General features: G+C 49.8%; 1 protein-coding gene across 2 annotated transcripts; it reads right to left on the bottom strand.

Annotated features, from left to right (window-relative positions):
- Positions 1 to 1232: 1232 nt before the first annotated feature.
- Positions 1233 to 14945, bottom strand: SF3B2 (splicing factor 3b subunit 2). Of its 2 annotated transcripts, none has more exons than XM_060019294.1 (22): positions 14779 to 14945; positions 14570 to 14619; positions 14217 to 14294; positions 13182 to 13430; positions 12919 to 12969; positions 11679 to 11796; positions 10873 to 10973; positions 10417 to 10513; positions 10160 to 10251; positions 9557 to 9772; positions 9267 to 9404; positions 8867 to 8947; positions 8432 to 8659; positions 7460 to 7609; positions 6741 to 6830; positions 6521 to 6628; positions 5450 to 5557; positions 5020 to 5162; positions 4827 to 4928; positions 2100 to 2199; positions 1809 to 1994; positions 1233 to 1471 (listed from the first exon to the last, which is right to left on the bottom strand). In XM_060019294.1, exons 1-22 carry the CDS (start codon positions 14909 to 14911, stop codon positions 1400 to 1402), a joined length of 2691 nt encoding a protein of 896 aa, XP_059875277.1. In that variant the 5' UTR covers positions 14912 to 14945; the 3' UTR covers positions 1233 to 1399. The 2 variants fall into 2 exon arrangements, with proteins under 2 accessions (XP_059875277.1, XP_059875279.1); XM_060019296.1 differs by having other exon boundaries at positions 14570 to 14616.
- Positions 14946 to 15218: the final 273 nt, after the last annotated feature.

Genomic DNA, 15218 nt, shown 5'->3' with positions numbered 1-15218 from the left:
GTCGTTTCCACGGGGGCGGCGGCAGCCGAGCCAGCGGAAACCTCACTTTTCCGGGGCGCGGCCCCGGACCGGAGGGGGCTACCGCGGCAGCGCGCCTCGGCCCTCTCGGGCCTGTGGACCAGAGGCCCAACCCGCTGCCCACCCAAGCCCCCTTTCCGACCGCCGCCCTGGCCCCCACCCTGCGGCTCCGGGGCTTTTTCGCCGTCACGACCAGCGAAGGGAGCGATGGAGACCCAGCGGCCGGCTGGGCGCCTGTGGGCCGGGCAGTTTCCGCCCCGCTTTTCCCCAGTGTGGGCAAGGGCTCAAGGACCTAGAGTTCAGAAGGCCTTTGGCACGGGTGAATCTGAAGTTAAGCCCTGACCCATCTGGAGCCAACCACCTATTTTCTGCCCCTAATGTCCCCCTCCCACAAAGAACCATCACAGTCCCAAGCCATCTCTACGCTCAATTTCTTCTACTTGGGATGTTTTTCTGCTTCGTCACTTACTAAATTTCTAAAATCCTATTCTTCCCGAGGCCTTACTCAACTGCCTCATCCTCCCTGGAGTCACCCACACTCCCGGCTCCAGAAACCATCTCGAAGCCTCCTGCATGCCGGCACCCCAGATGGTGGACTTGGACCAGCATCAGTGGTACAGCGGCAGTATGCGACTTCCCTCCCCAGTGCTTGGCAAATGCCCGTTGGAACCATTGGTCCAACGTAGTCTAGCCTGTCAGAAAGACCTCCCAGGACAGGGGGACTAGAACCTGGGAAAGCAGCCCCCGCCCACCAAAACCTGGAGACTTGTTGATGAAACCACCCAGGGGCTCACATGGACTCAGGACAACCTATACGGACTTTGAGCTGTGCTCTCTCCCACGTAAGGACTTGGACGCTTGGCCACAGGGTCTATTAGGAAGGCCTGACCTGGCCTACTTCCCAAGCCCACTGTACTTCCTCAGCCCAGCCAGGGCGCTAAGCTGGCTATTTTTAGTCCCCAAGGACACACCAGTAAGGTCAAACCAGACCTGGAGGTCCCTCCCCCAGAGCCTTCCTACAAAAGCAGGCAGTGGTAAAACACACAATCTCGGTGTGGCTTTAGCTTCATCACCAGTCTCAACTGCAACATCTGATCCAAGTGCCTGCCCCCAGCCACTGGAGCAACTTCAGGTTGTAGAAAATGGCTGTTTCCGTTCTTTTGCAGAAGGGGACTAAAACAAGGTGAAGGAGGATGAGCAGTGTTACATATTCATCTCTTTCCTTGGGAAACAGCTTTATTTACAAAACAGGTCTAAAATAAGAACATGAAATAACAAGCCCCTGGGAAGAGCAGGAGAGCTGGCTTTTGGGGACCCACATGTGAAGAAGCCCAGGTGTCCAGGCAAAGGGCCGAAAGGAGGGCCAGGTGTGTGAGGGGACCTAAAATTTGAACTCCTTGTATTTCTTGCTGCCCCCACGGCTGTCCTGGGGCTGAGCTTTCCGTTTCTTTTGCTGTAGGAGAGAACAAAACAGGTTACAACGGTTAAACAACTGGCTGATCCCCAAAACAAAGAGTGGGCAGCCTGACAGAGCCACACACGTCTGTGGAAAAAGTACTGAAGCTGGAATTCTCAGAGTTGGATGAGTTCCCTCCCCTCCCTGTGCCTGTTTCATCATCCTTAAAGAGGGCAGCCCACTGGAGGATTCCTAGGTTCCCAACCCCAAGGAAGCTCAGGGCAGCAGGCACTGCGTCCTCCCTCCCTCTCACCACTAGAGGACACCAGCCCACTGAGAAAGGCGGCCCTGGTCCCTGGCGCTCACGAAGCCAGGCTCCTGTGTGCGCGCCCACCTTCTGCTTGGCCGCGTGCTCAGCCACCATGTCACTGAAGTCTTCTTTCTCCACTTGTGCCTGCTGCTCCCGCACGTGCTCCTCATACTTCTGGGTCATGGCCATGGGATCCAGCTCCAGCTCTTCGGGTGCCAGGGCCACTTCCACACCTTGTAGCTCGGGGGCCGGGCCCTTCCGGCTCATAACCTGGAAGAGGAATCGGAGCCTTGTCATCTCCAAAGGGGAAGCTCAGAAGCCCTAGTTCCTGACCCACTTCCCAGCCCCCAAAAGCGGTATCCTCCAAGTGCTCACCGTGGACATGTCATAGATGTGGGTTGATCCCATCATGGCGCCCCCAACAGTGGCCGTTCTCTTCTCTGGCAACACAGTGAACAGCTGAGGCGTCTCACTTCTGCAAAGGACGAGGGGGTCAAGCCCAAAAAGGAAAGGATAAAAGGGTCTCCAGGAGGGACAGCAAAAGGAGTAAGGGCAGCATCCCCACAGAGCTCCCCAGCGAGGTTCCAAGATACCCAGGGGAAAAATTCTGCCCAAGCTGCCTCTGCAAGTCATGGAGACCCATGGGAGGAAGAAGTGCCACCTGTTTCAAGAATGCTACTCGAAATACAACAGCAAATCTACCAATACCAACCCAGACCATGACTTCATCCCCACCCCTCCCCCTGGAAGAGGTGAAAATCTATTCTCACAAAGCAGCCAGAAGGAAAAACGGAATTCACATCCTGTCACTCCTTTGCTCAAAACCCTTTGAGCCTTCTGATCATTGTTTGAATAAACCCAAACTCTTTACCATGACCTATAGGGTTCATCATCTGGTCCCGTACTTAATCCCTGCTCACTACAGTCTAGCCCCAATACCCTTCTTTCCTTTTCTTCCTCAAAACTTGAGACTTCTGCTTCTGGATAAGGAGTAACAGGGACCAGATTTACCCTCCCACCTGAAACTATCAAAAAAGGGGCAAAATATATGGAACAGTGGTTTTCAAGTCACTGGACACGAAGCAACGAAGGACAGTGACTCCTGAGAGACAGGAAACAAATGAGGTGATTCCTTCAATTGTCCATCCTACTGCACTGAGAGTTTCCAGGCTACAGAATAAAGAGGGGAACTCCTGTAGAGCCCAGAGGACTCTAGGAGTTGAAAGGATGAAGCTGAAAGTGCAGAGAGACTACGGTGACTAGAGATCACAGGACAGAGAACTGGAGAAGAGAAAGCAGCACAGAGACTCGAGAACTCAAGAGACCTACAGAGAATCCCCTCAAGTTCTCAGGTGAGTACTGTGTGGATGGAGACTACCAAGGCCAGGGAAAGAACCACCCGTTAGCATTAGTGGTATCATACATGCCTGCTCTTCACACGGGACTGGGAATAGTGCCTAGTCCCACTAGCCAGACTGAAAAACCTCCTGATTAACAGGATATTGGATAGAGTATAGGGTCTTGTGCCTCAATAGTGAAGAGGACTGAGCACTGCTTCAGTCCTGCCTAATGAACCTGAAAAGCAAGACCTGAAAGAATCGAACTGTTTCCAAGTACCTTAACTGTAACCTTGAACAAAACTAAAGAAGATTTATAGGACTATGAAAGTATTCTGGACCTGACAAGGTACATTTCACAAAGTCTGTCATCCAATCAAAAATTACCAGACATGCAAAGAAGCATGAAAATACCATCGTCAATGAGGAAAACAATCAATCCACTTAAATCAACCCAGAACTGGCACAGATGTTAGCATTAGCAGGCAAGTACATTAAAATGTTATTATAATTGGATTCCGTATGTTCAAAAGTCAAATAAGAGACACAGGAGATATAAAAAGACCCAAATTGCACTTCTAGAGATGAAAACTACACTGGATGGGATTAATGTCAGATTAGAAATAGTGGAAAAAAATATTAGCAAACTTGAAGACATAGGAATAGAAAACTTCTAAAATGAAATAAAAAGAGAAATGAGAAATTTTTTAAATGAACAGAGCATCGGTGAGCTGTAGGTCAACTTCAAGAAATCTAATAGATGTATAATTGGAGTTCCCAAAGGAGAGGAGAAAGAGAAGGGAACAGGAAAAAATATTTGGAGAAATAATGGCCAGAATTTTTCCAAAATTAATAAAAACTATAAAGGCACAGATTCCAGATGCTTAACAAACCCCAAGTAAAGAAACAAAAGATGGGACTTCCCTGGCAGTCCAGTGGTTAGGACTCGCCACTTTCACTGCTTTCACTCCTGGCTTTCACCAGGTTGGGGAACTAAGATCCTGCAAGCCATGCAGCATGGCCAGAAAAAGAAGGGAAAAAACACCCCACCAAACCGTTTTAACAAAAGAAAGAAATACGAAGAAAACTACACTACTATGCTGCACTACACTGCATGTCATAATCTGTTCAAAACAGTGATAAAAAGAAAATCTTAAAAGCAGCCAGAGAAAAATGGCACAAATGCACAGAGGAACAAAGGAAGGATGATGACAGATTTCCTGCCAGAAATGATGCAAGAAAGAAGACACTGAATCAACATCTTTAAAGTAATGAAAGAAAAAAAATCACTGTTAACCTAGAATCCTGTATCTTTCAAAAAGGAAGGCTACTACATGGTTATTATTTTTGTTTAAATGGTCAATTATCTTTTAGAGAGATTTAAATAATAAGAATTGTCTATTATCATTTCCAGTGTTCTTTTACTTGCTCTTACAGTTCTTTCTGCCCCAGCTCTCAGCCCAAATACCTCTTCCTCCATAAGCCTTCCCAAAGGCCTCCCCACCACCCAAATCCCTCTACATCCTATTACTCAGTTTCCTTTGCTACACGTCTTATCCACATCTGAAATTACCTTGTTCTCTGATCACTTGTTTACCTCGCCTGACTTTTTCACTGCAGATGTCCCAGTGCCTAGAGCAGTGCCTGGCACAGAGCTAGTGTTCAATAATTGTTTAAAAAGAAAAAGGGGGGGCCGGAGAAAAAGTCAGCCAGTCCACCTAGAGGCTGAAAATCCTCCCCTCTCAGCCCTCCCTGGTTCCCTCACCCATCCATCGCCTCCTCAATCTTCTTCTTCCTCAGTTCAATGAGTTCAGGGGTCTCCATTCCAGCTGGCACTGATGAGAACCCTCCAGGAGTGATGAGGCCACTGTGAAGAGAGGAACAAGCTCTGGAGTAAAGACAAGGCCCCCAAAGACAGACATACCACTTCAGAGAGGCAGACTCTCTGCTTCCCCCACCTGTCTGCAGGGGTAATGAAGCCCGTCTCATCTGGCTTATCTTCATCACTTTCTTCCTCTTCCTCTTCTTCTGAAGACTCTTCATCAGATGGCTCCAGCTCCCCCCAAGGGGTCCGATCAATCTCTTCTTCCTCAGTCTTGGTCTGAAAGACATCACTCATTCATTCAACAAATGTTTACTATATACCTATTATGTGTCAAGCGGTTGTAAACAGAGGGATATGAGAGTAAACAAATAGACAATAATCACTACCGACAAAGAGCTCATATGCTAGTGGGGAGCTTGCATTACATCTCAGGAAAACATATGTCCCTTTTTCAGACTTTGAAACTTCAGAACACACAGCTCTCTGCTAATGAAGCTATAAACCAACTATCTCTGAACTTCATAACCTTAACTAAGACCAAGCTTGCCAGCCGTGGCCCATACCTGAAATTCAGCAGCATTGGTTCCAAACACATCCCCATAGAGGGGTTTCCCGGTCTCATCTACTGGGGGTTTGCCCCAGCCACCAGCATGGTACCCAAAAGAACAGCTCTGCAAGACAGGAAAGCAAGTCAGTTCCACTCCTATGCTCCAAAAGAAACACTGAAGCCCTAAAGAAAAGTCATGCTCCAAAGTACAGAACTAACACCTGGGAACTCTGGAGATTATGATTTCAGAGAAGAATTAAATCTTATAAAGCATTACAAAGCAAAAGTAGTAAACAATAAAAATCTGGAGGTAATAGGATGGGGAGATGGGAGCAGAAAGCATGCTAATAAATTCAGCCTTTGTGGCAGAGTCCATGCTATCTGAAACTGAAACATACACTTTAAAAAACATTACTCCAACTTCTTACTGATTTTTCCTAACTTTGGTAAGCTTTTAGAATCTATTACTCTTAAGGGACAGAAATTTTTATCTGAAGTTTAACAATTACTTCTTTTTCACTTTAATAAATCTTTCCTTAAAAAAATTTTAAAAATAAAAATAAGTTCAATGCCATTCCTGAGATAAAATTATATCTGTCTATCTCTCTGATAATATCAGAGAGATTATCTGGAAACACATTCACCAGATATTAAATTTGGTTATTTGAGTGGTGAAATGTGGGTGATGTGTTTTCATCTTTGTACTTGTCAATTCTGATTGACCACTTTATGACAAGCATCTCAGATTCTTTTTTAAAACAAAAACCATTACTCCTTTAAAAAAAAAAAAAAAAGGACACATGGTAGAATGAGAAAAGGGAAAAGAAAATCATCCTCTAGTTAAAAAGTAGAGCCAGGGCTTCCCTGGTGGCGCAGTGGTTGAGAGTCCGCCTGCCGATGCAGGGGACACGGGTTCGTGCCCCAGTCCGGGAAGATCCCACATGCCGCGGAGTGGCTGGGCCCGTGAGCCATGGCCGCTGAGCCTGCGCGTCCGGAGCCTGTGCTCCGCAACGGGAGAGGCCTGCATACCGCAAAAAAAAAAAAAAATGTAGAGCCAGCTAAGAATGAAAGAAAGGATAGTACTCACCTCGGGGATAGGCGAGTTCAGCCCAGGGATTTTCAGGTTGGGGTACGACGGGGGTGGTCCATATCGCTGCATGGCAATCAGCCACGGGGGAGGGACCTTGTGGGCATTCTGCAGGAAAAAGAGGACAGGATACCATCTGCCCAACCCTATCCCCTTGTCTCTCTCCTGCCCCAATTCCCAACCCCTTCTCTACTTTCCCAGTCAGATAACTGGCACTCACTGGTCCTACTGGCATCCCCAAGGAAATCCTCAGCTCATCAGACAGATCTCCTGGCTTCTTCTCCTTCAGTCGTGTCTCAAACTCCTTCCCCTGAGGAAAAAGCCAAGCATGCTGTATTGTGGACACCAGACACACGCTGGGAGGTCAATTGCAAGAGGACATGAGAACAAAGACGAGATGTCCCAATCCACATCAGACACAAAGTCCCACTGAGGGCTACCCAGTTCCCACTCTGATTCTCATCACTTCTTTCCCTGGCTAGAGTAGGGAAAGGAATAAAGGCCAGGAAGTAGGGAGAAAGGCAAGACTCCCAGTGCAGTCACTAACCCACTATGAGAACGTGGCCAAATCTAAGGACAGGCTTTCTCATCTGCTAAATGAGGACGTTCGAGAAGATGATCTCCAAGGTCCTTCCACTTGAAAAACTGCACGGTGATTATTTCAAGCATCAGAAAAAAAATACTTTTCTCCTACCCTCAATACTAAATGTTTCCTAAAAGCATCTGCCCTTGGCCCCTCTGTTCCTGAACCACCCACAATAAACAATGATCACCTCAAAGACATAGTCTGCATTTCTCTTTCAGAAAACTACCTCATTCCAAACTCTAAGGCTGAGGGGAGGGGCCCCGTACCCGCTTCCAGCTTCCAAACCCCTTTTGACCAAGAGTTACACAGCCATGCCCAAAGGCCCAGCCTTGCCTCCCCGCCCCCTCCCGGACCTCGTAGTACAGGTCCCCGTGGATGGTCAGCTTTGGCTTGGTCTGCCACTTGAAGAAGGCGTCATGCAGTTTCTGGTAGTCAATGTCGATCTTCCCCATCTTGGGCCGAACCTTCTCGCGCATCTTTGACTTCATGGTTTTCTGTTCTTCCTGTGGGGCATGGCAGAAGACACACCATAAAAGGTATTCACCAAGTTCAACTCTTGGTAGGTCTAAATCCCCACTCCCAAAAGAGACAGAGGGAAACCTCATTTGGCTCATTCCGAAAGTCACCAAAATCCTTCCTGCTCAAGCCCCTCAAAATTACATGATCCACGCTGAACAAAATAGATGTAACATATGCAATCAGCCTCAGCTATCTAGGTCAAATATTTTTTAAGCCATCTGATCAAGAGACTGAGCTCATCAGTTGCCTCTGCAGAGAGCTAGGTGACTAGAATCTAACTGGGAGGCAGTTTTCACCATGTGCTTTGGTACCTCCTTAATTTCTGCACTACACGCAACTATTACCTAATGAGAGTATTTAATTAAAAATTTTAAATTCAAGAAGTTACACAACCACCATACATTTCTAGCCACAAGTGCATCAGGTTCACACAGTGGGCAGAGAACTACAGACACAGCAACCTGCAGAGGGAGGAGTCACCGTGTGCAAATGAGAGAGTTGGCAAAGTGCAGGCAGGGGGACAAGGAGACAAAGGGGCAAACCGAACCGCACAGAACCGGAAGTCTCAGCGGGGGCAAGAGAGCGAGCTCTGAGCATACAGGTGAGGTCTGCCTTTTGTGAGATGTCCTTCCCCTCCTGCCCTCCCTGCCATGTGTGACATGCAGTGCTGACTTCTAAACTGAAGAATAAATAATCAGACAATTAATGTGTAGGTGGGTTTTGGGAGCCAGCTGCAATTTTGAAGCCGGTTGCTGCTAAGGACGTGGATCCCCCAGGGCAGATCTGAACCCCAGCCAGGCCCTCACCTTCTCCTGCAGGGCCTCCCGCATCTCCTGGATGCCTGTGCGTTTGATGAAGTCGGGTAGCTCGAAGGGGGGCTTCTCAATGCCTCGTTTGCCCTGCAGGTACTTGCGCTTAAAACACCAGTGGCGAGGCACGGGCACAGAATTCCGAGTGGCCTTGAGGTGAACCAAGAGCTTGGGGTCCTGCGCAGTCACGTCATGCATCTCCACAACGTCGGGCCGAGCCACAAGCTGGAAAACACAGCAGCATCCCTCTGGAAAGCCTGAACTTCGCAGATCTAAAGCTTGCTTGCTTGCTCTTCCTCAAAGGGCCCGTCCCGGGCCTCCTTCAAAGCCCTCCTCCCCACCCCGAGAGCAAACCCCCTGAGAGGTTCCGGGAGCTCCTCGTGTGCTCTCCCAGCTGGGCTCCAGGCCTTGATGGAACGTCTCAGCTCTCACCTGCTTGAGTTCAGCCACAGTGAAGCGATTCATTCGGCGCAGCTTCTTCTTGGACAGCTTGGGGGCTTCTGGCTTCTTTTCCTAGAACAGGACATTTTTTCTTTTTCTTGGCCTCACTGCACGGCTTGCGAGATCTTACTTCCCCAACCTGGGATTGAACCCGTGCCCCCTGCAGTGGAAGTGTGGAGACCTAACCACTGGACCACCAGGGAAGTCCCAGAACAATCATCTCTTGTGAGCAGGATTCTTAGGTGTGAATCAGACCGCCCAGCTTACCCTGAAACTAAAGCCACCAAAGGACTTCTCCCCTGCAAGAGTTCCCCATGGTCCCTCGCTGGCTGTATCTCAGCTACTCGTCCCCAGAGCCCTTGTTTCCCCAACAGGAGAGCGTGGGCCTCACCTGCTCGTCATCACTGCTATCATCATCGCTGTCCTTGTGCTCCTCCTCAAAGCCCTTTTTCTTGGGGGCCGCAGAGTTCTCCAGTTTGTCAAGTTTCTCTGGCTCCTTCTCCTTCTCCTTCTTCACGTCATCAGTGAGCTGAGGAGGCAGACAGCATGGAAACCCCAGCCCTGGGCCCCTCCCCGGTTCCTGAACCTGGCACTGAAGAGGTGCCCTCCTCCCCTTGTCCTGCCCCATCCCTGCCCCTACTCTGCTAGCTCTGCCCCTTCCGAGGGCGCTCCTCCTTGTACCTTGAAAGCCTCAAAAATCCTCTTGAAGAAGATGAAGTTGGGCTCATAAATTTCAGGCTCTTCAGTCACGTACTCAATTTCCACATCAGCCGCTGGGGAGTCAGAGCCACGGGAGCGGCTTGACTCTTTGTCTCGGTCCCCAGAGCTCTCAGATGATGCCCCCCGCACCCGCTGGGGCTTTTTCTTCTTCTTTCGGTTCCGACGCTTCCGGTTTTTCTGCCAAAACATGGAAAACCAACTGGGTCAGGGAATCCAAGCACCATGCTTGCCTCCCAACCGCCAATCTCACCCAATTTCCCCAAGTGACTGAGAAAAGAGGCCTCGAAGTCAGACCACAAAGTTCTACCCCTCTCAAGCTGTGTGCCTCTGAGTACATTACTGCATCTCTCAGAACCTCAGTTATTTCAGCTCTAAAATGGAGGCAGGCATCACACTCAGAACTCAAAGGATTTAGCCAATTGAATAAAAAATACCTGTAAGACGCTTTGGACAAAGAACTGGCAAGAGACAGCAGCTACTGCTTATTGAACACTTAGAATAGGGGTTATTTTAGGGCCCAAACCCTCTCTCTGACATCCCTTCCAGATCCAGCTCCATCCATACCTCTTTTTTAGATATGGACACTGTGTCCTCCTCAGTCTCTGACGCCGAGTGGCCCAGGGACGAGCGAGTATCTGTCTCCATTTCCTCTTCGTCTGTAAGGGAGGAAGGAGGCCATCAGTCTCTTCACGGTAACCCCTCTTTACCAAGAGCCAGTTTCTCTCTCAAATCCTCCTCGGGGGAGGGAGGAGGGAAGCACACTTGGCTGCAGCTCTGCAGGCTCTGTCCCTGCAGCCCTTGGGACACGGTGGCACACTCACCCTGCTGAGAGTTCATCTCTTCCTGGCGGCTCTCCTTTAGCTGCAGGATCTTTTCCAAAGCCTGGGGGATCTTGGGGCCCACAGAGGGGTCATCCATCTGCCAGAGACAACCCAGGCAGAGGGGGTGATCACAGTGCCCTTTTTCCTCCGACTCCTACCTCTTGTACTCGAAAGCCTGCTGGCCAGGTGTTGGGAACAGCAGATAGGGGACAACACCAACTGAATTCAACCATCCCTCAGCATCCCTCAAAGTGAAGCCCAGAACCCTACCCCAGAAACGTCTCCCAGACCCTACTTCCTGCCCTACCTAAGTATGTTTTAAGTAAATATGGCTCCCCGCACCCAACCCCACCCCCAGAAGTTCTCCCATCTTCTCTGGAATCCTTCTCAAAAAATCTAGAAACAGTCCCTTTCTAAAACACTCTCCTGTCCCTAGGAGGAAATCAGCAATCTCACCTCTCTGTTCTCATCTCCAGGAGGTGGTGGGGGACCACGAGGCCGAGGAACAGGGGCCCCCATAGGCAGGACAGTGGGAGTGGGACCCACTGGAGCAGCCACTGAGAGGAGAAAAAACAAAATCTCAAGTAAGAAAAGACAAATCACACATTTTAAAAATTACCTTCCTTGGGGCTTCCCTGGCGGCTCAGTGGTTGGGAATCCGCCTGCCAATGCAGGGGACATGGGTTCGAGTCCTGGTCCAGGAAGATCCCACGTGCCACAGAGCAAGTAAGCCTGTGTGCCACAACTACTGAGCCTGTGCCCTAGAGCCCGCAAACTACAACTACTAAGCCCACATGCCACAACTACTGAAGCCCACATGCCTAGAGCCCATGCTCCACAACAAAGAGAAGCCAACGTAATGAGAAGCCTGCGCACCGCAAAGAAGAGTAGCCCCCGCTCGCCGCAACTAGAGAAAGCCCGTGCACAGCAATGAAGGCCCAATGCAGCCAAAAATAAAATAACTAAATTTTTTTAAAAAGAATGATTTGAAAAAAAAATCAAAACATAAAAATTACCTTCCTTGCTTCAAAGTCAGGGTAATGGTTACCCTTGGGAGAGGGGGTGGCTAGAAGGGTGCAGGGCTTCTAGGGTGCTGGTAGTTTTGGTTCTTGGTCCAAGTGCTAGTTGTATGGATGTATTCAGTTTGTGAAAATTCACTGAACTGTACGCTTACAATATGTGCACCTTTTTATGTGATATATACTTAAGTTAAAAATTGTCATCATCTTCCTTGCCCTTCCCTTCCATTTCCACGGTCTTACCTCGAGGACCCAGAGGAGTGCGAACACCAATTTGGCCCATGTCTTGTGGGGGCCGAGGGACCGGCGTGCCCATCTTGGCAATCTCCTGCTGCCGTTCCTGCTCCAGTAACACAGCTGCCTATGAGAGGGAAGTAGGAGTTGGAGACACCGCTTTGGAAATCCATTGGGCAGGCAGCACCTGGCAAATGCAGCCTTACAGCCAGGTAACTGGCCCAAGGAGAACTGATTAATCAGGTACCACCCGTGTTCTGACATCCTCGCCACACCCACACTTCCAGGCTATTGATCCAAGTGAAGGAGCCCTCTCACCACAAAAGAAAACCCCTGGAAATTACACCAATAAAAACCCTGAGAAACTTCTGGTTCCTAACAGAGAATTTAATACTTAATAAACACTACCTTCTGTTTTTTAACAAGATTTTTCTTCCCCAAGAGATTAAGTTATTTCTAAGGACACTGAACTCTTTTCTTGTACCTGCCCCTCAAGATCTAGCACAATCTGGGCAAAGACAGTACTCTGTAAATATTTCCATATTTGTTGCTGTTAATGCTTATTTTCTAATACTCCTGAGTAACGTATGGGGTAACAACTGATATAATGCGTCTCTGTGGCTGAATGTCTTATGTATCATTCCCTAACTCAGAGCCATCACGTTTAAACTAAATCTGATACAAATAACTAAATTAGCCCAGAGTTCTCTCCAATGTACCTCAAATGATATCATGTAAGACTAGTAGGGGTCAGGAAACCTTTTCTGTAATGGGCGAGTCAGTAAATATTTTAGCCTTTTCAGACTGTCTGTACAGACTCTGTTGTGTATTCTCCGTTTGTTTTTGTTGTGTTTTTTTAAACGATCCTTCAAAAATATAAAGACCATTCTTACATCACAGGCCATACAAAAACAGGCTGTACTCCACAGTTTACCAACCCTTGGGCTACATGAAAGAGAGAATTATTTAGGAGATACTGGAACTTAGATGAGGATGAGGTAACCTCCACGGAAAACTTTTTTTTTTTTTTTGTGGCCATACCATGCGGCTTGCAGGATCTTAGTTCCCTCACCAGGGATCGAACCCAGGCCCCCAGCAGTGGAAGCGCAGAGTCCTAACCACTGGACCGCCAGGGAATTCCCTCCATGGAGAACTTGAATGGTACTTCTCGTTTTAGACACTAAGCACTAGCAGTGACAGACAAAGAACTGGACCCTGAGGTCAAAGGTTAGGATGAGGGAGGCATTACCCGCTTCTGCTGCTCCAAAAGTTCATGTTCCTTCAGTGAATGATCTCCCTGCTTAAAAAAGAAAACAAGCTCATACCAGCACCAATACCCCACAGGCCAGTCTGCCACAACTCTGCTTCCTGGCGTCCTCTTCCAGCCTAGGGCCCAAGTCTTTGGTTCAGACCTTCCCAGAAGCCTTGGCCCCAGGATCCGGCTCTCTCTGAGGCTCCACTCCCCTTTCGGGACCCTGATGAGATCCAGGCTCAGGCCGCCACCTGCCCTACCTGCTTGGCACGCTCCTCCTGCTGCATCAGCAACGCCGCCTGCTGCTGCGCCAGCTTTAGCCGCTCTTCCTCTGACAGCGCCACGGGATCGCCCACCCGGAGAGGAGGAGGGGGCCCCAGGTTTGGTGGGCGGGGTCCAACTGCCATAGGAAAGCCAAGGCCAAGGCCGGGTGGGGGTGGTGGGGGTGGCGGAGGAGGTTGCAGAGGAGGGAGTCCCATGGGGGGGGGTGGCATGGGAATCCCAGAGAGCTGTGGGGAAAATAAGACCGTTAACTAGGCAGCATTTATCTAACTGCAGACATTTGCTGGGGAACTGCTATAAGCCAGGTGCTGGGATGTGAAGTCAAATGACGCATAATTCTTGCACTCAAGAAAAGAATACTCTACAGCAATATCAAGGATATCAAGAATACTCTATAGCAATGTTAACTCTGGGGCACCAACTAATGGAAGCTATCAACTCGCTCTCCAGAAAAATATCACGAACACAGACTTTGCATACAATTTCAGGAGATTCAGGGACACCTCAAAAGGCCATCTAAGAACTCCTCATCCCACACATAGAAGTCCCTGGACCCCAAGTCAGAGCCACTGCTCTAAAGAAAGAGAGTCAAATCCTAGATCAGAAAAGACATGCAAGTTGAGAGGAGCTGGAGCCACTGTGCCTCCAAGGACTCACTAAATATAGAGAATATGAAATCAAATCAGGGAGTAAGCCCTAGTTTCTCACTGAATAATATGGCAACTGTGTGCTGGGAGGGCAGAGAAGAGGGTGATTACGTTCCACTAGGGGAGGAGTAAATCAGGCTTCCAGATATTTAAGCTGAATCTTAAATGACATGTAGTATTTGGAGGAGCTGACACCGAGGAAAGAGGCAAGGATCAGGACCAAGGGAGAACTAAAGAGTTCCCAATACTGTCATCACAGTACCTCCCTGCCCAATCGGCTAGTTGCATCCCTCCCGTACATTCCATGTGAGAGTATGGGCTACTGTGAGTAGAAACGGATCTTATCAAGCCGGACAATCTCCTTACCTGAGCTGACATAGGAGGGGGAGCAGCTTTGTCCCCATCTTCACCTCTCAGAACGGGCCGATTCAGGACGATGCCAGTCTGAGAAAGAGAAGGACTCTGAGTCAGCCCAAAAGGAGTTCTTCCACTGAACAACATTCGCTCTGTCCAACAAAATTTACCCAGAGTCTGTCTGCCAGAGCTCGGACTGGACTCTCAGGAAGACCGATATATCTGAGCAGGCAAGAAGAGGCAAAAAGAGCAAGACCCCACTTGCTGTACGGAGATACGTTAAGAACGAAGACCGAGTTGTGAGGGATCATTAATGCCTCCTCGAAAAGCTCGGCCTACCCTGATGTCCCGCCACCAACACTTACCTGGCGGGTGTAGGTCTGCAGCCGCTCCACCAGCTCCTCGCGAGTCCCTGCTGGGCAAAGCACAGGATCAATGGGGTAGGTCAGGCGGAGCAGGCCCAAGTCAGGCCCCCGCGGCCAGCCTCCACCCCCGCCCCCGAGTCTCCGGGGTAACCAGCTCCGCTTCCCCGCAGGCCTGCACTTTCCCGCTCTTGACCTCCCGTGCTCCTCACCCTGGATCGGAGCTCCGATCTCTGCTAATTTGGCCTGAAGCTCCTGGGCAGCCCAGGCACCATAGTGCCCAGGGGGCGGCGGCGGCGGCAGCTGCAACTCCCCTTTAGGGGGTTCGGGATGCTCGGCCGCCATCTTAGCCGCAGGAAGGCGCGCGACCAACCCGGAAGCTCGGGCCAGCCTCCCAGCCCACTTCCCGGAACTTCCGGCAGCGCTCGAGGGTTGTTAGGCCTTTCCGATTAGGGCCCACCCCCTGCCGTTCTCCAATAGTGCTAAGCGGCCTGGTCGCGAAGCCTTCTGGGAGTTGTAGTGCACAGGTCACGGTCTCTGAGGGTCAAAAGCCGGGAGGGGAGAACAGTGGCCGGCCACGGCACCGGGAACACTGGGGGCCGGAGCTGGGGCGGGGCTGCGGGGAAAGATGGACCTGCCCGGAGGGCGTGCT

The sequence above is a fragment of the Delphinus delphis genome, chromosome 8 (assembly GCF_949987515.2).
Source record: "Delphinus delphis chromosome 8, mDelDel1.2, whole genome shotgun sequence".
In the NCBI taxonomy this organism is placed as follows: Eukaryota; Metazoa; Chordata; class Mammalia; order Artiodactyla; family Delphinidae; genus Delphinus; species Delphinus delphis.
This window is presented reverse-complemented; position numbering and strand designations above follow the sequence as displayed.